This window comes from Schistocerca serialis, chromosome 1 (genome assembly GCF_023864345.2).
Source record: "Schistocerca serialis cubense isolate TAMUIC-IGC-003099 chromosome 1, iqSchSeri2.2, whole genome shotgun sequence".
Classification (NCBI taxonomy): domain Eukaryota; kingdom Metazoa; phylum Arthropoda; class Insecta; order Orthoptera; family Acrididae; genus Schistocerca; species Schistocerca serialis.
In genome coordinates this window covers 1,202,873,759-1,202,895,653 of record NC_064638.1, presented here as the reverse complement: position 1 = coordinate 1,202,895,653, position 21,895 = coordinate 1,202,873,759, and the positions used below count along the sequence as shown (strand labels likewise).

At 41.5% G+C, this 21,895-nt stretch overlaps 1 protein-coding gene across 3 annotated transcripts in view; it reads right to left on the bottom strand.

Moving 5' to 3' along the window:
* The window catches only part of LOC126419007 (scoloptoxin SSD14-like), a 489,031-nt gene that overhangs the window by 147,374 nt on the left and 319,762 nt on the right, over positions 1-21,895 (bottom strand). For all 3 annotated transcript variants that reach the window (XM_050086079.1, XM_050086072.1, XM_050086063.1), the window contains one exon: positions 8,657-8,729. In XM_050086079.1, the coding sequence (XP_049942036.1) occupies positions 8,657-8,670 (14 nt within the window). In that variant the 5' untranslated portion in view covers positions 8,671-8,729. The remainder of the gene's footprint in view (positions 1-8,656; positions 8,730-21,895) is intronic.

The window sequence follows — 21,895 nt, the reverse complement described above, 5'->3', positions numbered from 1 at the left end:
CAGAGCTCTATTAAATTTTGATTCTAATACTGGATCGCCCATCTTTTCTAAATCGTATTCATCTACCACATCAGACAAATCTTCCCCCCTCATAGAGGCCTTCAATGTACCCTTTTCCTCCTATCCGCTAGTTTCAGCGAAGGTTTTTTTGACTTTACTATATGCTGAGTCAGTCCTTCCGACAATCATTTCTTTTTCGTCTTAGCCACCCTGCACTTCCTGTTTATTTCATTCCTCAGCGACTTGTATTTCTGAATTACCCTGAGAATTTTTGTACTTCCTTCTTTCTTCGATCAACTGAAGTTTTTCTTTTGTTACCCATGGTCTCTTCGCAGTTACCTTCTTTGTATCTATGTTTTTCTTTCCAATTTCTGTGATTGCCCTTTTTAGAGATGTCCGTTCCTCTTCAACTGTACTGCCTACTGCGCTATTCTTTATTGCTGCATCTATAGCTTTAAAGAACTTCAACCGTACGTCGTTATCCCACTTCTTTGCGCTGTGATTCTTCCTCATTAATGTCTTAAGCTTCACCCTGCTCTTCAAGACTACTAAATTATGATCTGAGTCTATATCTGTTCCTGGGTACACCTTACAGTCCAATTTCTGATATAGGAATCTCTGTCTGACCTGGATGTAATCCAACTGAAATTTTTCCGTATCACCCATTCAGTTTCCAAATATACCTCCTTCTCTTGTGATTCTTGAACAGGGTATTCGCAGTTATTAGCTGAAATTTATTACAGAACTCACTTAGTCTTTCTACTCTGTCATTTCTTGTTGTAAGCCCATATTCTCACGTAATCGTTTCTTCTACTCCTTCCCCGACAACTGCATTCCAGTTCCTCATGATTATTAGATTATTATCTCCCTTTAACTGCTGAATTTCCCTTTCAATATCCTCATATACAGAAACCACATGGCAGTTATAAGAGTCGAGGGGCATCAAAGGGAAGCAGCGGTTGGGAAGGGAGTGAGACAGGGTTGTAGCCTGTCCCCGATGTTATTCAATCTGTATATTGAGCAAGCAGTAAAGGAAACAAAAGAAAAATTCGGAGTAGGTATTAAAGTCCATGGAGAAGAAATAAAAACGTTGGTGTTCGCCGATGACATTGTAAATCTGTCAGAGACAGCAAAGGACTTGGAAGAGCAGGTGAACGGAATGGACAGTGTCTTGAAAGGAGGATATAAGATGAACATCAACAAAAGCAAAACGAGGATAATGGAATGTAGTCGAATTAAGTCGGGTGATGCTGAGGGAATTAGATTAGGAAATAAGACACTTAAAGTAGTAAAGGAGTTTTGCTATTTGGGGAGCAAAATAACTGATGATGGTCAAAGTAGAGAGGATATAAAATGTAGACTGGCAATGGCCAGGAAAGCGTTTCTGAAGAAGAGAAATTTGTTAACATCGAGTATAGATTTAAGTGTCAGGAAGTCGTTTCTGAAAGTATTTGTATGGAGTGTAGTCATGTATGGAAGTGAAACATGGACGATAAATAGTTTGGACAAGAAGAGAATAGAAGCTTTCGAAATGTGGTGCTACAGAAGAATGCTGAAGATTAGATGGGTAGATCACATAACTAATGAGGAGGTATTGAATAGAATTGGTGAGAAGAGGAGTTTGTGGCACAACTTGACAAAAAGAAGGGACCGGTTGGTAGGACATGTTCTGAGGCATCAAGAGATCACAAATTTAGCATTGGAGGGCAGCGTGGAGGGTAAAAATCGTAGAGGGAGACCAATGGATGAATACACTAAACAGATTCAGAAGGATGTAGGATGCAGTAGGTACTGGGAGATGAAGAAGCTTGCACAGGATAGAGTAGCGTGGAGAGCTGCATCAAACCAGTCTCAGGACTGAAGACAACAACAACAACAAACATATACTTTCTCTGTCTCTTCACCTTCAACTTGCGACATTGGCATGTGTACCTGAAATATCGTTGTCGGAGTTGGTTTGCTGTCCATTCTGATAAGAACAACCCTTCCCTTCACTGAACTTGTAACATCGAAAATGCAGATAAAATATCTTCTGCACCATCCAAAATGTTCGCCGTTTAATATCTGTTGATAACTTGCACCCTACTTTTGATTATGAAGCTGTAAGCGGCATTACAGAAACTATATTTAATACGTAATCTATGTACTAGTGTATTTATCTTTGACTGTACAGAATTGATTGTAATTATAATGAAAATATTGTAAATTGCTGGGTAATAGCCAAGGGAACTTTATTGAAATGTGTCGATGCCAACGACAAAATGGTAGTAGCTGTGCTGTTGTTTATCTTTGCGTATGGAGAGTCTGTGTCGCGTTGCGAGCGGAGAGGAGGCAGAGCAGCTCAAGTCATGAAAGTGTGCGGAGGTGTTTGTTGGGCGCTCCCGACGCCGCGGTGTGCAGCTGTACTCGCGCCAGTGTAGACGCGTCTGATTTGATAACCCGCGAGTATTCAGAGCATGGTAGGAGTGCACAGGCAGAGGAAGCTGCAGTTCCAACTATTGCCTGTTGATAGTTATCCGTGGCTCTGAGACGGCTTGGGATTCTCATTGAATAGCAGCAGCAGCAACAGCGACAACTCAGCATTGTCATCGGCTACATTCTTCATCGTCCGCACAGCTACAACAAGTAGGACTGTTAAATGACATATATAGAAATGTAGGGGCTTTATCCAGTTGATTTTCTTTCACGAAGTACGAATAACTTAAATAATAACTTGCAATAGTTAAAACTTGTAAGGCACCAGTGTTGTCATTGTCCTCAGAAAGTATCACCTTTTCCTTTCAATGCAATCACCGAGTGTCATAAGAATATGAGAACTGATTAATTATTTACTGCCAGTTTTGTGTGTTTGCTAATGACCAGTTTCAGTCTATATTTTCTGCCTCAGTAACAGTTCATTCTTGTATTGCATGACAGAGGCTACTTAAAGCAAAGTAAAATTTCACTAGTAAAATTAATAACGAAAGATACAGCACAAATTAAGATTGCACAATTTCCTTTATTCTGTATTTAGCTTAGCGAGTGACTTCTGCTGGCTTGGTATGTATTTTATTATTGTTATTTTAAAAGTCCCCCCATGAACCATGGACCTTGCCGTTAGTGGGAAGGCCTGCGTGCCTCAGCGATACAGATAGCCGTACCATAGGTGCAACCACAATGGAGGGGTATCTGTTGAGAGGCCAGGTGCAACAGTCTCGATGATTGACTGATCTGGCCTTGTAACACTAACCAAAACGGCCTTGCTGTGCTGGCACTGCGAACGGCTGAAAGCAAGGGAAAACTACAGCCTTAATTTTTCCCGAGGGTATGCAGCTTTACTGCATGTTTAATTGATGATGGCGTCGTCTTGGGTAAAATATTCCGGAGGTAAAATAGTCCCCCATTCGGATCTCCAGGCGGGGACTACTCAGGAGGACGTTGTTATCAGGAGAAAGAAAACTGGCGTTCTGCAGGTCGGAGTGTGGGATGTCAGATCCATTAATCGGGCAGGTAGGTTAGAAAATTTAAAAAGGGAAAATGGATAGGTTAAATTTAGATATAGTGGGAATTACTGAAGTTCAATGGCAGGAGGAACAAGACTTCTGGTCAGGTGAATACAGGGTTATAAATACAAAATGAAATAGTGGTAATGCAGGAATAGGTATAATACTGATAAAAAATGGGAGTGCGGGTAAGCTACTACAAGCAGCATAGTGAACGCATTATTGTGGCCAAGACAGACACGAAGCCCACGCCTACCACAGTAGTACAAGTTTATATGCCGACTAGTTCCGCAGATGATTGTAGAGATTGATGAAATGTATGATGATATAAAAGAAATTATTCAGATAGTGAAAGGAGACGAAAATTTAATAGTCATGAGTGACTGCAATTCGATAGCAGTAAAACGAAGAGAAGGAAACGTAGTAGGTGAATATGGAATCGGGGTAAAGAATGAAAGAGGACGCCGCCTGGTAGAATTTTGCACAGAGCGGAAAGACAAACCTACGTTTCTAGCATTTGTAGACTTAGAGAAAGCTTTTGACAATGTTGACTGGAATACTCTCTTTCAAATTCTGAAGGTGGCAGGGGTAAAATACAGGGAGCAAAAGGCTATTTACAATTTGTTCAGAAAGCAGATGGCAGTTATAAGAGTCGAGGGACATGAAAGGGAAGCAGTGGTCGGGAAGGGAGTGAGACAGGGTTGTATTCTCTGCCCGATGCTGTTCAACCTGTATATTGAGCAAGCAGTAAAGGAAACAAAAGAAAAGTTCGGAGTAGGTATTAAAATCCATGGAGAAGAAATAAAAACTTTGAGGTTCGCCGATGACATTGTAATTCTGTCAGAGACAGCAAAGGACTTGGAAGAGCATTTGATCGGAATGGACAGTGTCTTGAAGGGAGGATATAAGGCAACAAAAGCAAAACGAGGATAATGGAATGTAGTCGAATTAAGTCGGGTGATGCTGAGGGTATTAGATTAGGAAATGAGACACTTAAAGTAATAAAGGAGTTTTGCTATTTGGGGAGCAAAATAACTGATGATGGCCGAAGTAGAGAGGATATAAAATGTAGACTGGCAATGGCAAGGAAAGTATTTCTGAAGAAGAGAAATTTGTTAACATCGAGTATAGATTTAAGTGTCAGGAAGTCGTTTCTGTAACTATTTGTATGGAGTGTAACCATGTATGGAAGTGAAACTTGGACGATAAATAGTTTAGACAAGAAGAGAATAGAAGCTTTCGAAATGCAATGCTCAAGATTAGATGGGCAGATCACATAGCTAATGAGGAGATATTGAATAGAATTGGGGAGATGAGAATGTTTGGGCACAACTTGACTAGAAGAAGGGATCGGCTGGTAGGGCATATTCTGAGGCATCAAGGGATCACCAATTTAGTATTGGAGGGCAGCGTGGAGGGTAAAAATCGTAGAGGGAGACCAAGAGTTGAATACACTAAGCAGATTCAGAAGGATGTAGGTTGCAGTAGGTACTGGGAGATGAAGAAGCTTGCACAGGGTAGAGTAGCATGGAGAGCTGCATCAAACCAGTCTCTGGACTGAAGACCACAACAACAACATTTTAAAAGTAAAATTAATTGATCATTTGCTTAAAGTAAATTCGGTTCAGTCTTTCAATAATCAAAACTAAATTGCATGCCTTTTTCTAAATTTTGCACTACGTTGCACTGAAATTACTGAAAGTAATTTTTTTTACGTAACGAAGCTTAAGTTAAGCCTGTCATTATTTAACCAGTAGCTCCATTTAATTTTACTTTCAAAATTTAGTATTTCAGAATAAGTAACTGCAAACTCAGTGCTTTCTGTTTCATTTATTTTCTCGTGGACTGTTGTGCTGTGGAAAAGCGTGACTACCTTCTGTTGCCACGCCAGTGATTATTTGCTTAAAATTCTTTGCCATTCCCTTTCTCAAGATTCTGGAGTTTCATTGCCCTAGCGGGCTGGCGACGGTTTAATTATCCCTTCTTTTTAGCTAATCAATGCTTTCTTTGTGTTATCAGTGATTTTAGTAGTAAATATTACCCGTGGTACCCTTCCCCCTCGCCCCCCCCACCCCCACCCCCAGTGCGGTTCGAGAGCGACTGCACTATATTCCACCCATTTCAAAATTATCATCAGTATTTAGCTGATATTTAAAATAGCTTCTCCCTTCAGAAGAGCCTGTTGTTCACTTTCCCCAACCAATCAGCGTTATTTTCCTTCGGTAATGATAGCTTCACTTACTGAAAAATTTCATAAGGCATATGCGATCATGTTTAGTTATGGTGCAACCGTAGGCTACTGTACACATTTTCGAATGAAGGAATTGACCGTCTTGTCTCAATGGGATAAATGTATTAACAGTTGTGACAATTACTTTTGAAATAATAAACACTCTACCTAGTTGTCTGCATACGCCTCATTTTCATTTGACTGCCCCTCGTAGTAGTTATTTTAAAAGAAAGGATAACCCATTTCCACATTCACTAGATTTCGTTTATTTTTTAGTGCCTTATTAGGATCCCAAGGAAAGGCAACTAATGGCAAAGGGTGCGGGGGTGAATGGCAAATGTGATGTCCTCTGGTAGTCCCGACAATACATACGATGTGACAACGTGCTGCCTCGCAAGCAGCTGTTATCGTATGTGGCTGGGGCAATGAAGGATGCCAACCGATTTGGAAATGGTACGATTATTGTTGCTTTCAAGTAGGGTCGTATGAAAGATGCACATAACTATGTACCTATATCGCTGACATTAATATGTAGTAGGAACATGGAACATGCTTTAAGCTTGCATATTATGGATTTGCTGAATTCGCTCATGAGATCTAGGAAGGCAGAAGACAGCACTAACGAAGTTGCTTTTTGACTTTCGGAAAGCGTTTGATATCGCTCTGCATTGACGCCCAGCGAGCAAAACACTAACTTTCGGTCCTTCCTTAGTAGGAATGTAATCATTACAGCTTCAAAGGCAGCAGGTGCTGACAGGTGCTAATATTACCGAACTATCACTTCAATAAGTGTGTGTGAAATCTTATGGGACTTAACTGCTAAGGTCATCAGTCCCTAAGCTTACACACTGCTTAACGTAAATTATCCTAAGGGCAAACACACACACCCATGCCCGAGGGAGGACTCGAACCTCCGCCGGGACCAGCCGCACAGCCCATGACTGCAGCGCCTAAGACCGCTCGAATAATCCCGCGCGGCTCACTTTAATAAGGCTTGGTTGTAATATACTAATACGAAATATATACAGAAGAACAGAAAGACTGGTAGAACGCAGGCTAGAGGAAAATCAGATTGTGTTCTGGAGAGATGTAGAAAAGCGCGACGCGGTACTAACTCTACAATGTATCACAGGCTGTAAACAGCAAATATAACAGTCTGCTTTTAGGATATGCTTCTATACTAGCCCACGCACTGTCTGTTAGGTCCTAGTGCCATGTATACACATGGAATGCGTCGTATAACAATAAGATAAGTTAATAATTTCATTGCAGAACAAATTACAGTACTCGTACCATTTTAGTTATTATGATGTTTAGTATGATTCGTTATCACCTACTATATGCTACAAAGTTCGTACAATTATTTCTTAATCACATGAAGTACGACCTACGCAATAAAGTGCTGGCTGATACGGTGGATACACCAAGTGACAACAAATAAAAAAAATATAATTAAATAAAAGAAGGTACAGGACAAACACAAGGAGATGACCTCACATCTATTCTGAGCAATTGTGTCCTGGATGAGTTAATACAAAAATGGCAGAAAGATAAGGGCCGTCATAATTTCACTTACGGAAATAGTTCAGGCTATCTAAGGACTAGGCTTAAATTACGATACCTCACTTCTGAAAATGATCAAGTATTTATCGCATGCAGCTGGACATTGCAAACAAGCAAAGAAGTTTCATATCAGCGCACACTCCGCTGCAGAGTGAAAACCTCATTCTGGAAGCAAAGAAAAGTCGTGCGGAAGGCAATGGATAGTGATATCAAAGGAATACAGAAGTTCAAATACCTAAGTGACACTGTAAATCCTAACATGAATGTGAAGGCAACAGTTAAAGGAGGGAGCTATAAAGGAGGTAGCATCCAGATCACGACAACACATTTTAAAAAAATACCAATACCTATTTTAACGGGACTAAGTCAGACACCACAGCGCCACAGTTAAAGCTTAATGATTATACTCCACCAAGATAACTGCCGGAAAGGGGCTTTCAGAAATAAAGAAATTACAAAGGAAATTTCTGAGAAAAATTCTGACAATGGAAAAAGTAACAGCAGATGAGTTTAGCTTTCGCTTGGGATCAAACAAGGAATTATTTGGAAAGTTTGAAAAGAAATCAGCCACAATGAAAAAAGAATACCGGCTCTCTATGTACACATCAAAAGAATGAAACCAGATAGGACTGACAAATAAGGTACTGAATTACAAGGAAAACCGAAAACACAAATCTCTATGCTGGCGAAGTATAACATGATCAAGAGAAGTGAGGGATCAGTAAAGAAACAGACACGGAACAGAGAGGGGTTGAGAGCAGTTAAAGGAAGAGCTAGAAAGAAGACAGTATTGAGATACCGGCAGAAATATAACTTGATGAGAAGTGTGGGATCAGTAAAGAGACATATAGGAAACAGAGAGTGCAAGGAGAGCGAGAATGAAGGAATACTGGCCCAGGTAGGGGGAAGGAAGATTAGGATGTAATATCCCCTAGACGTCGAGTTCATTAGAGGCGATGACAAGCACTGATCGCGTAAGGATGGAGAAGGAAGTTTCAAAGAAACCATCCCGGCATTTGTCGTTTCTAGTTAAGGGAAATCGCAGAAAACGTAAATTTGTGTTGTCAGGCAGGGAGTTGAACTAATGTTCTCCCGAAAACGAGACCAGTGCCCTATCAGTGCCACTTTTCTCGATCTGGAGAAAGAGGAAACGACTTAAGAAGTGAAAGAAATTGTACAATCATGGTCCAGAGGTGGTTAAAACGATCACATACATAAAGGAAAATCAAATCATAGCTTTACAGTTAAAGGTTACTGGCTCTGAGGAGATGTCGAAAGTTGCTGCGCACCGTTTAGCCATTAGAGCTAAACACATCGTTTTCGGTTTTTAAACAAAAGAAAAAAGAAATCTGTATTCGGCAGTAAGTGGCTGATTACTTACCTGCCAAGAAACATGTTGACTAGAGCGGCAGAACGTAGTCAAAACAACGATATTCCGCGTTCCTGCGGTACACCTGCAAAGAAAAGAAAGAGAACGTCTTAATATTCGATACATTTATTTAATTATATTTTATTAGTCAGCAAAATCTTGACATCATTGTTTGGCATCCGGTGATTCACTATCATAATCAAGACCAATAATGTTACGTCCACTCCTAGATAAAGGCTCCTCTAGCTTATGCTTACACTGCAGCCATCAGAAATATCCATCTATCCTGAGATTACCATTTACATTTTCAACCACAAGATTTTACAAGCATAAATGATAAAATAGCTCCGGTTCTTCTACACGAATTGAAGTTTTATGGGACTGATGGTATAGCATATCAATGGATAATGTCATATCCGACCAAAGGAATGGAGAAAGTTGTACTTCCTAATTAAACTAATGTAGTGTGGGGACGTAATTCTGACTGGGGAGCAATCACCTATGGGGTTCCCCAAGGCTTAGTCTTAGGTCCACTATTGTTTCTCATAAATGTAGACGATCTTCAGTCCAATACACAACACGCAGAATTAGTTCTTTTTAAAGATAAAACTAGTATTGAATGAAAGCAAGCATTGATACAGAAGCAGAGGAAATAGTAAACGACGTTCTTAAAGCATCATTGACTTGTCTCCTGCGAGTGGTCTCGCCCTGAATTTTAAAAATACGTAACGTATTCAGTTCTGTACTTTCACGGGTACTAAAGCAGTGGAAAGAATAACATATGGTAAGGAAATAATAAATAGAATGGAAACTTCAATTCTTAGGCGTCCATACCGATGAGAATTGAAACTGGAAAAAGCACATTTTGGAACTCCTAAAACAACTTATTTCAGCCACATTTACACTTAGAATAATTGGAGGGATACAAATCAGTAAACTTTCGTATTTTGCATATTTTCATTCAATAATGTCAAGTGGAATAGTGTTCGTGCGCAATTCATCTTTGAGAAAGGAAGGCTTCGTTCCTCAAAAACGTGTTGTGAGAATAATATGTGGTGCTCACCCACGATCATCTGTTTAAGGACTAGAGTATTCTGACTACTACTTCACAGTATATTTATTTCCTCATGAAGCATGTCGCAAACAGTCCATTACAGTTCAAAAGGAACAATGATACACACAATTTAGATACCAGAAGCAAAAATGGCATTCATTACTCCATATGAAGGTTCTCTTTAGCACAAAAAGGGGTGCAGAATGGTGCAAGAAAAATTATTGAGCACTTTGATATAAAATGTCTGACAAACAGCAAAGTAAAATTTGAAAACGAACTGAGAAAGGTTCTCCTTGACAACATCTTCTGTTCCGTAGAAGAATTTCTATTATTGTAACGTGTAGAAGGTGGTAGGTAGCAGCTAATAACTCACATCTGTATATCTTTAAAAAATTATTAATGTTGATCATGTAACTATATGTACAAATTAATTTGCGATGTGCAAGTTAAATGACTGGTTCCACATCATTATGATTTATCATGCAAAATGATCCAAGAAGCATGAAACTAACTAAATAACTCCATTCCGTTCGTTTTACAATTTCATGTCACTTCCTTCCATTGCGGTGTATTTTTGGTTTTTCCTTATCTAGGAAAGAACTGATTTGGTCTATCTTAATAACTTCTAACAAGCATCTCTTCATCGCTCAATGAGTAACTCTCAGTTTGCATCTACATCCATAATCTGAAAATAAATACGAATTCCGTGGTTGAGGGCTTTTGCTACTATACTGCATACCAGGATTTTCTATTTAAACATTCGCGTAAGGAAAGCGCGAAGAATGACTGTTTCAATTCCTCTGTGCGGGCTGTAATTAACATTGTCTTCGCGGGAATAGTTTATCCCCGAGTAATGACTCCGCTTAATATCATTGTATTTACACTGAAGTGGCAAAAGTCATGGGACACCTACTAATATCGCATCGGGCTTACTTTTGCCAGGCACAGTGCAGCAACTCAACGTGACATGGACTCCACAAGTCATTGGAAGTCACCTGCAGAAATATTGAGCCATCCGGCCGTTGTGGCCGAGCGGTTCAAGGCGCTTCAGTCCGGAACCACGCGGCTGCTACGGTCGCAAGTTCGAATCCTGCCTTGGGCATGGATGTGTGTGATGTCCTTAGGTTAGTTAGGCTTAAGTAGTTCTAAGTCTAGGGGACTGATGACCTCAGATGTTAATTCTCATAGTGCTTAGAGCCATTTGAACCATTTTAAAATATTGAGCCATGCTTGCCATAAGTGCGGAAGCGTTGTCGATGCTGGATGTTGTGCACGAGCTGACCTATCGACTATGTCCCATAAATGTTCGATGGAATTCCTGTCGGGCGATCTGGGTGGCCAAATTGTCATCTCAGATTGTCCGAAATGTTCTTAAAACAAGTTTCGAACAATTGTGGCCCGGTGACATGACACTGCTGTTTGAAAACATAGAGTTCTACGGCTCGGAGCGTGGAATGTCAGATCCCTTAATCGGGCAGGTAGGCTAGAAAATTTAAAAAGAGAAATGGATAGTTTAAAGTTAGATATAACGGGAATTAGTGAAGTTCGGTTGCAGGAGGAACAAGACTTTTGGTCAGGTGAATACAGGTTTATAAATACAAAATCAAATAAGGATAATGGAGGAGTAGGTTTAATAATGAATAAAAAAAATAGGAGTGTTGGCAAGCTACTACAAACAGCATAGTGAACGTATTATTGTGGCCAAGATAAACATGAAGCCCACGCCTAATACAGTAGTACAAGTTTATATGCCAACTAGCTCTGCAGATGACGAAGAAATTGATGAAATATATGATGAGATAAAACAAATTATTCAGGTAGTGAAGGGAGACGAAAATTTAATAGTCATGGGTGACTGGAATTCGATAGTAGGAAAAGGGAGAGAAGGAAACGTAGTAGGTGAATATGGATTGGGGATAAGAAATGAAAGAGGAAGCCGCCTGGTAGAATTTTGCACAGAGCATAACTTAATCACAGCTAACACTTGGTTCAAGAATCATAAAAGACGGTTGTATACATGGAAGCAGCCTGGAGATACTAGAAGGTATCAGATAGAATATATAATGGTAAGACAGAGATTTAGGAACCAGGTTTTAAATTGTAAGACATTTCCAGGGGCAGATGTGGACTCTGACCACAATCTATTGGTTATGAACTGTAGATTGAAGAAACTGTAAAAAGGTGGGAGTTTAAGGAGATGGGACCTGGATAAAATGACTAAACCAGAGGTTGTAGTGACTTTCAGGGAGAGCATAAGGAAACAATTGATAGGAATGGGGGAAAGAAATACAGTAGAAGAAGAATGGGTAGCTTTGAGGGATGAAGTAGTGAAGGCAGCAGTGGATCAAGAAGGTAAAAAGACGAGGGCTATTACAAATCCTTGGGTAACAGAAGAAATATTGAATTTAATTGATGAAAGGAGAAAATATAAAAATGCAGTAAATGAAGCAGGCAAAAAGGAATACAAACGTCTCAAAAATGAGATCGACAGGAAGTGCAAAATGGCTAAGCAGGTATGGCTAGAAGACAAATGTAAGGATGTAGAGGCTTATCTCACTAGGGGTAAGATAGATACGGCCTACAGGATGTAGATCAAGATGAAGTGGGAGATATGATACTGCGTGAAGAGTTTGACAGAGCACTGAAAGACCTTAGTCGAAATAAGGCCCCGAGAGTAGACAACATTCCATTAGAACTACTGACAGTCTTGGGAGAGCCAGTCTGGACAAAACTCTACCATCTGGTGAACAAGATGTATAAGACAGGCGAAATACCTCAGACTTCAAGAAGAATATAATAATTCCAATCCCAAAAAAGCAGGTGTTGACAGATGTGAAAATTACCGAAGTATCAGTTTAAGAAGTCACAGCTGCTAAAATACTAACGCGAAATCTTTACAGACGAATGGAAAAACTGGTAGAAGCTGACCTCGGGGCAGATCAGTTGGTATTCCGTAGCAATGTTGGAACACGTGAGGCAATACTGACCCTACGACGTATCTTAGAAAATAGATTAAGGAAAGGCAAACATACGTTTCTAGCATTTGTAGACTTAGAGAAAGCTTTTGGCAATGTTGACTGGAACACTCTCTTTCAAATTCTGAAGATGGCAGGGGTAAAACACAAGGAGCGAAAGGCTAACTACAATTTGCACAGAAACCACATGGCAGTTACAAGAGTCGAGGGGCATGAAAGGGAAGCAGTGGTTGGGAAGGGAGTGAGACGGGGTTGTAGCCTCTCCCCGATGTTAGTCAATCTGTATATTGAGCAAGCAGTAAAGGAAACAAAAGAAAAATTCGGAGTAGGTATTAAAATCCATGGAGAAGAAATAAAAACCTTGAGGTTCGCCAATGACATTGTAATTCTGTCAGAGACAACTAAGGGCTTACAAGAGCAGTTGAACGGAATTGACAGTGTCTTGAAAGGAGGATATAAGATGAACATTAACAAAAGCAAAACGAGGATAATAGAATGTAGTCGAATTAAGTTGGGTGATGCTGAGGGTATTAGATTAGGAAATAAGACACTTAAAGTAGTAAAGGAGTTTTGCTATTTGGGGAGCAAAATAACTGATGATGGTCGAAGTAGAGAGGATATAAAATGTAGACTGGCAATGGCAAGGAAAGTGTTTCAGAAGAAGAGAAATTTGTTTACATCGAATATAGATTTAAGTGTCAGGAAGTCGTTTCTGAAAGTATTTGTATGGAGTGTAGCCATGTATGGAATTGAAACGTGGACGATAAATAGTTTAGACAAGAAGAGAATAGAAGTTTTTGAAATGTGGTGCTACAGAAGAATACTGAAGATTAGATGGGTAGGTCACATAACTAATGAGGAGGTATTGAATAGAATTGGAGAGAAGAGAAGCTTGTGGCACAACTTGACAAGAAGAAGGGATCGGTTGGTAGGACATGTTCTGAGGCATCAAGGGATCACCAGTATAGTATTGGAGGGCAGCGTGGAGGGTAAAAATCGTAGAGGGAGACCAATGGATGAATACACTAAACAGATTCAGAAGGATGTAGGATGCAGTAGGTACTGGGAGATGAAGAAGCTTGCACAGGATAGAGTAGCGTGGAGAGCTGCATCAAACCAGTCTCAGGACTGAAGACCACAACAACAAGAATCGCAGACCAGAGGGCAGTGTCGGCAGTAGTAGTAGCAGTAGCAGCTCGCAGTCGGACGGTTGGGTCAGGTCGCTCATAGAGAGCAGTTGTCGAGTTCGGACAATGCAGTCCAGTAGTGGTGTTTTGTAGCTCGAGAAGAGCAGTAGCGTTATGGAATTACCAACGAAGGTAGTGGGGAACTATGGCGGTGCCTGAGCGATGTAGTATAAGGTAAAAGCAAAATATTATTGTTCTTTATTGCCGCACGCATATGTTAGTTGTTACAACTGATTTTTGTAGTATTGTTATAACAAAATCCCATGTAATTGTTTTAAAAAATCCTTCAATAATATCTTTTCTTATAAAGACAACTATTGACAGTCATTCATCTGAATTTAAAGTTTTTACTAATTTCTCCTATCCATAGTCATGCCGATTATCGTAAAGAAAGTCAGTTGCTTTTCATACATAACAGAATCTAGTGGCTGCACTGGGCTGCGTCAGAAAAGTTCCTTATAGGAGCAGATATATACGCGTTATCCGGTGACGTCATTGTGGTAAGAATTTTCAGTTTATTCAGAATGATTTTTCAGGGCCATGACGCAGCACTGCTGACGTCGACATTTACCAGTTTAGATTCACAGTCAGTTAATTATTGAAAAGTTACATTACGAGATTTCTTTTGAAAGGTTATATAAGAGTCACATTTTTATTGGGAGGTTAGTCAAATTTTTGTTGGGAGGTTACGGAATTTATTTACTGGGAGGTTACAGTAGTTTGTTAGATAATAGAAAGAAATCTGATGTCGGGAAACCATTTTCATTTATCATAAACAATCTCTAATATAACCGTGATACGTCACCCATGTAATTAGGCTACTATGAATGTAAGCTTTGAGAATGATATTAGGTCTTTCGTATATTTTTTATTGTAATCAGCATAATAGCTACTACTGTACTTGTTTACTTTCAAGCAAATTTATTGTGGTTTTCCATTGTAACATAAAGAAGCACAAAGCTTAAGTTTATTCACTCCGTCCCCGCCTGATGCAAGCATCTAACGAATTTATAGTCTTCCTCATGTGGTTCGGCAGTTGTGCTATGGATCTCTTGGGTTTCAGAAGCAACTATAGATATTAGTACAAAGGCAGAGAAGGTAGCAGACGAAAAAACTTTCTGTACTGCTAACGCAGAAGCGGAGAGAACGTGAACTTTCTTTGTCCGTTCGCTAAAAGACCGACAACCAGTGGTACACTAGCGAACATTAGCGAATGCAAACCAAACACGACCGAATGCAGTTCGATCGCGTTCGCTTACCGTTCACACCATAGAGAATTCTTTGTTCGCTATTGTGTAAACCAGTCTTTGCTTGTGCGTCTCCCTATTACCAATCAGACATAAAGTACATAACTTTAGGTACGGAAATGTTACCCGATTAATCTTACGAGAGTGAAAAAGCGTACCGCAACATGTTTCCTGTTGTAAATGGCATTAGAGAGGCGCGCGGAACGAGATGGGAGCTCAGATAACTCGCGGAGGAAGTTCGCATCACGCCGCTTGACAACACAAAGGAAGCTTTGTCCTCCGACGGAGTCACGATCTGTGAAAATACGGAGAATCTCAGTGGGGGCTCTCGCTGGCTTAGTCTCTGCTACAGAAGGTGAGTATTCTAGCCTGGGACAAGCCGAGTGATCTAGATTCTAGATTATGCGGTGTCTCTGTTTGTCGCACTGAAATCTCACCAGACTGGTTATTTAAGGAACGGTGTTAACTCTGTTAACAGTCTCAAGCTTTGTGTCAGGTACACTAGAAAATTAACGAAAACCGATCCCACCATTCTGATATTACGTTAAGCAGGTGTACGTGGTATCACTTAAGACATTGTCTCATTTATAAACTAATCTTGTGAAGCTTAAACTCAATATATCGAAGAGCTCATGCTAGTAGATACAATGATCGTCAGTTGTTAACCCACCAGCAATATATTATCTTACACTTCTGCAGAAGTTTGTGTCAAAGTGAAGAGAACAAATTCGTCGTGCCTTCTTCGTACAGGTTCTACCTTATTTAGTTAACTATGAAAGATTACCTCTTTCCACTTTTTTTATTTTGTTTGAAAAGAGAAGTAAAGATTGTGGTACAAGAGGAACCCTCCCCGACAATACTGCTTCACGTGTTCCCACATTTCTTCGAAACTCACACTGATCTTCCACTAGATCAGGTTCAACAAGTCGTTCCATTCTTTTGTATATAATGCATGTTATTATTTTGGAACCATGAATTACCAGTGGAAAATGCTGCTATCTGAACAGAAAAAAGGCGAATATGCACTTATTTATTAAAAATCTCTGGCTGAAAAGTGGGGTACCAGCCGCCTCATTCTACTTTCCCCACCCCCTTTGAAAATTTTCCCAAAAATTTGGTGGGCGAAAATATTTCTGCTCTTTTTGACATCCAATTCATCTCTCACACCCACAGGTTCACACGCACCAGTCGCTCATACCGGTCCACTCCCACTTACCAGTTCTCTCTCACTCATTCAGCCCAACTCATTGTCAAATCTCTACGTGTCTCTCTAACTGTCACTGTCTCCTGTGTCACGATCTCCTTCGTTCTGTCCTACTAATACTGTTCCCTCGTGCTCTCCCATACTGCTGCTATCTCATCCATTCCTTCCCACTGCTCCTGTCTCTTCTCTCTGTCACTATCTCTCTCTTTCTCGATGTCGTTGTCATAGACAGTCTCTCATATTCGCTGGCTCTCGCTCGCTGCACTCTCTCCTTCACTTTATTCCACTCCGACTGGCGCTGTCTCCTTCACTCTTTTCCTAGCACTGTTCTGCTACTTTTAACGACACTATGTGATCAAAAGTAACGGGACACCTGCCTGAAAATGACTTACGAGTTCGTGGCGCCCTCCATCGGTAATGTTGGAATTCAGTACGGTGTTGGCCCACCATTAGTCTTGATGACAGCTTGGGGAACGGCAGCCCGTTCTTCACGGAGTGCTGCACTCATGAGAAGTAGCGACATCGGTCGGTGAGGCCTGGTACGAAGTCGACATTCCAAAACATCCCAGAGGTGTTCTATAGGATTTAGGTAGGAACTCTGTGCAGGCCAGTCCATTACAGGGATGCTATTGTCGTGTAATCACTCCGTCACAGCCCGTGCGTTATGAACAGGTGCTCGATCGTGTTGAAAGATGCAATCACCATCCCCTAATCGCTCTTCAACTGTGGGAAGCAAGAACGTGCTTAAAACATCTATGTTGGCATGTGCTGTGATAGTGCCACACAAAACACCCAAGGGGTGTGAGCCCCCTCCATGAATATCACGACCACACCATAACACCACCGCCTCCGAATTTTACGTTGGCAATACACACGCTGGCAGATGACTTTCACCGGGCATTCGCCATATCCACACGTTGCCATCGGATCGCCACATTATCGTCATTCGTCACTCCACACAACGCTTTTCCACTGTTCAGTCGTCCAATGTTTACGCTCCTTACACCAAGCGAGGCATCGTTTGGCACTTATTGCATGATGTGTGGCTTATGAGCAGCGGCTCGACCGTGAAATCAAAGTTTTCTCACCTCCTACCTAACTGTCATACTACTAGTACTTGCAGTGGATCTGATGCAGTTTGGAATTCCTGTGTGATGGTCTGGATAGATGTCTGCCTATTATACACACATCAAAAAAAGTTTTGCATCACTCCAGTTCCCAGAAATCCTGAAGATAGACGTTGACTGTGGATATTGTATCACAGACACAGTCGCTTTCACTGTTCACTAAATCCGCCCAAGATATAAATAACCATGCATGAGCAGCGCCAATTAGACGGAGGAGGTCCGACAGCCGATCAGTTCCAGTCATTCCACCAGGAAGGAGGTACACGGCTCGTCTGGTCTGTAGTTCAACCATGCCTAGACGGTTAATACCGCGGTGCCGGCCGGAGTGGCCGAGCGGTTCTAGGCGCTACAGTCTGGAACCGCGCGACCGCTACGGTCGCAGGTTCGAATCCTGCCTCGGGCATGGATGTGTGTGATGTCCTTAGGTTAGTTAGGTTTAAGTAGTTCTAAGTTCTAGGGTACTGATGACCTCAGAAGTTAAGTCCCATAGTGCTCAGAGCCATTTTCAATACCGCGGTTCGATCGCGTCCGCAATGTTACCTTTGTGCCAGGAAGGGCTCTCTAGAAGGGAAGTGTCCAGGCGTCTCAGAGTGAACCAAAGTGATGTTGTTCGGACATGGAGGAAATACAGAGAGATAGGAACTGTCCGATGACATGCCTCGTTCAGGCCGCCCAAGGACTACTACCGCAGTGAATGACCACTACCTACGGATTATGGCTCGGAGGAACCCTGACAGCAATGCCACCATGTTGAATAATGCTTTTTGTGCAGCCACAGGACGTCGTGTTACGACTCAAACTGTGCGCAATAGGCTGCATGATGCGCAACTTCACTCCCGACGTCCATGGCGAGGTCCATCTTTGCAACCACGACATAATGCAGCGCGGTACAAACGGATGACTTCCTTTAGGATAACGACACTGCTCGTCTAGAATGGCCAGCATGTTCTCCTGACATGAACCCTATCTAACATGCCTGGGATAGATTGAAAAGGGCTGTTTATGGACGACGTGACCCACCAACCAATCTGAGAGATGTACGCCGGATCGCCGTTGAGGATTGGGACAATGTGGACCAAAAGTGCCTTGATGAACTTGTGGATAGTATGCAACGACGAATAGAGCCATGCATCAATGCAAGGGGACGTGCTACTGGGTATTAGAGGTACCGGTGTGTACAGCAATCTCGACCACTACCTCTGAAGGTCTCGCTGTATGTTGGTACAACATGCAGAGTGTGGTTTTCATGACCAATAAAAAGGGCGGAAATGATGTTTATGTTGATCTCTATTCCAATTTTCTGTACAGTTTCCAGAACTCTCGAAACGGTGGTGATGCAAAACTTTTTTCATGTTTACATTACGACCCTCTTCAACTGTCGGCGGTCTCTGTCAGTGAACAGTGGAGGCTGGCCTGTACGCTTTTGTGCTGTACGTGTCCCTTCACGTTTCCTCTTCATTATCACATCAGAAACAGCGGATCTAGGGATGTTTAGGAGTGTGGAAATCTCGCGTACAGACGTATGGCACAAGTGACACCCAATCACATGACCACATTCGAAGTCCTGATTTATGCGGTGCGCCACATTCTGCTCTCCCACAATGTCTAATGACTACTGAGGTCGCTGATATGGAGTACCTGGCAGTAGGTGGCAGCACAATGCACCTAATATGAAAAACGTATGTTTTTGAGGGTGTCCGGATACTTTTGACCACACAGTGTATGTTCCACTGCCACTGTGTCCCTCTGTTTCTCTCACACTCTCATAGTCTCCTTCCCTCTTTCTATATCACAACCACTGTCTACAATCTTCCCATGCTTATTACTTTCGGTCTCTTTCCACTGCCATTGTCTCATTCACTCTCCGCATAAAAAAGCGCGAATATGTTCGCATGCTAAAATTTGTGGGAAAATTTTTGAAGGTGCTGAGGAAGGCAGAAGGAGACAGCTGTTACCCAACTTTTCAGTCAGACTTTTAATAAACAGAAGCGTATTGGCCTTTTTTATGCTCCGATAGGAGCATTTTTCCGCTGTTTCCCTTCTCTTTCCTGCTACTACAGGTTATGTCACTCACAAGAGAAGAACTTTATAAGTCAGTAAAATTTTAATAGTACAATTATATGAAACTGAAATAACGCAAAAGTCATTTTACCTCAGACTGGTTTTTACGTGCACAAAAATTTCGCATGTGCTTCAGTACTACAACATGGGGTTTCCACAATCCTTCCGATTACAACTGGGACACTTTTACAGTCATTTCTGAGTGATAAGTCACTTTATAAACTCCCTTTCGCCTCACATAGGATTTTATGTGCGTATTTTACGTGTAGAAGTAGAGTAATTTGAACTCCTGTTTCTCGTAAATGGATAAAGGTATTAAGAAAATTTTCAAGGTTGTTTGAGATCTGGACCTTAACAATACATTGTAAAAATTAAAACAATTTGCTGGGTATAGCCGTCTGACTCTGAAGCGCCAAAGAAACTGGTGCATGCATGCGTATTCCGTTTTTCCAGCATCTTAAAGTTCTTCAAATTTGTCTTATAACAGCGTATAACGAGAGGACTTTGGAGACAGCGAAGCGGAGATACACAGAAAAGATCGTTTTGCCTGAAGAGTATTACTTACCACCACCGTGCCAGAAATTTTCACATTTATTTACAAAATAGAAATTCTGAATATATTCACACTCCTTTACTCTGATCCTGTACCCTTCTTTGCTGTGCACTATAAGGAAATACGGTATACTGTCTTTACAGCCACCTCGAAGTAACGCGATCCAGGCACCGTTAGTGGAATGAAGAAACTGTTCTTTCTGGGTGCTATCAGCGTGACCCACTATGAGCTACAATGGTATAATCGATTCCAATAATAATTTCAAGGTTTTTCCATTACCGTGGTGACACTAGAATAAATAAGCAAACAAAAATGCATTAAGGATGTATATAAACCGTAGCCGTATATTTCCAGACTGTTCAAATAGCACGGAAAAATAAGTAAATTAACAGTTACTCAAAAGGAAAGAAAAAATAATGTTCGAATGTCGTTTATGCTTTTATTTACAAAGATCTTGACCCGAAACCTACTTAGCTACAAAATAACAATGTCACAAAATTTAGCTGCCTGGTTAGAAACTGTCGCCAGGGTAGCCTCTAGCGTTCCGATAAAGTTTATGGCCTGTCACATTAACATTTTATCTTATCTTTTTCGAGACGATATATTGACACTAAGCTCAGATATTATCACCATTCTGTCTTAGACGCGATTGCTGATTCATTAAGACGGATTTCAAAGCATATTTGTTTCAATTTATATACTGAAGCGCCAAAGATACTGGTATAGGCACTCGTATTCAAATAGAGAGATATGTAAACAGGCAGAATAGGGCACTGGGGTCGGCAACGCCTATATAAGACAACAAGTGTTTGGCGCAGTTGTTAGATCGGCTACTGCTACTACAATGGCAGATTATCAAGATTTGAGTTTGAACGTGGTGTTACATGATGATGATGATGATCTACACCTACATCTACATTTATACTCCGCAAGCCACCCAACGGTGTGTGACGGAGGGCGGAGGGACATGATCATAATGTCGTGTTACAGTCGGCTCACGAGCGATGGGACACAGCATCTCCGAGGTAGGGATGAAGTGGGGATTTTCCCGTACAACCATTTCACGAGTGTACCGAGAATATCAGGAATCCAGTAAATCATCAAACCTCCGACATCGCTGCGGCCGGAAAAAGATCCTGCATGAACGGGACCCACAACGACTGAAGAGAATCGTGTCAGCGTGCGAACCATTCAACGAAACATCATCGATATGGGCTTTCAGAGCCGAAGGCCCATTCGTGTACCCTTGATGACAGCGCGACACAAGGCTCTACGCATCTCCTGGGCCCGTCAACACCAACATTGGACTGTTGATGACTGGAAACATGTTGTCTGCTCGGACGAATCTCGTTTCAAATTATATCGAGTGGATGGACGTGTACGGATATGGAGACAACCTCATGAATCCAGCGGGGGACTGTTCAAGCTGGTGGAAGCTCTGTAATGGTGTTGAGCATTGCAGTTGGAATGATATGGGACCCCTCATGCGCCTAGAGACGACTCTGACAGATGACACGTATGTAAGCATGCTGTCCTGATCACCTGCATCCATTCATGTCCATTGTGCATTCCGACGGACTTGCGCAAATCCAGCAGGACAATGCGACATCCCACGCTTCCAGAATTGCTACAGAGTGGCTCCAGGAACACTCTTCCGAACTTAAACACTTCCGCTGGCCACCAAACTCCCCAGATATGAACTTGAACATTATTGAGCATATCTGTGATGCCATGCAGCGTGCTGTTCAGTAGAGATTTCCACCCCTACGTACTCTTACGGATTTCTGGACAGTCCTGCAGGAGTCATGGTGTCAGTTCCTTCCAGCACTACTTCAGACATTAG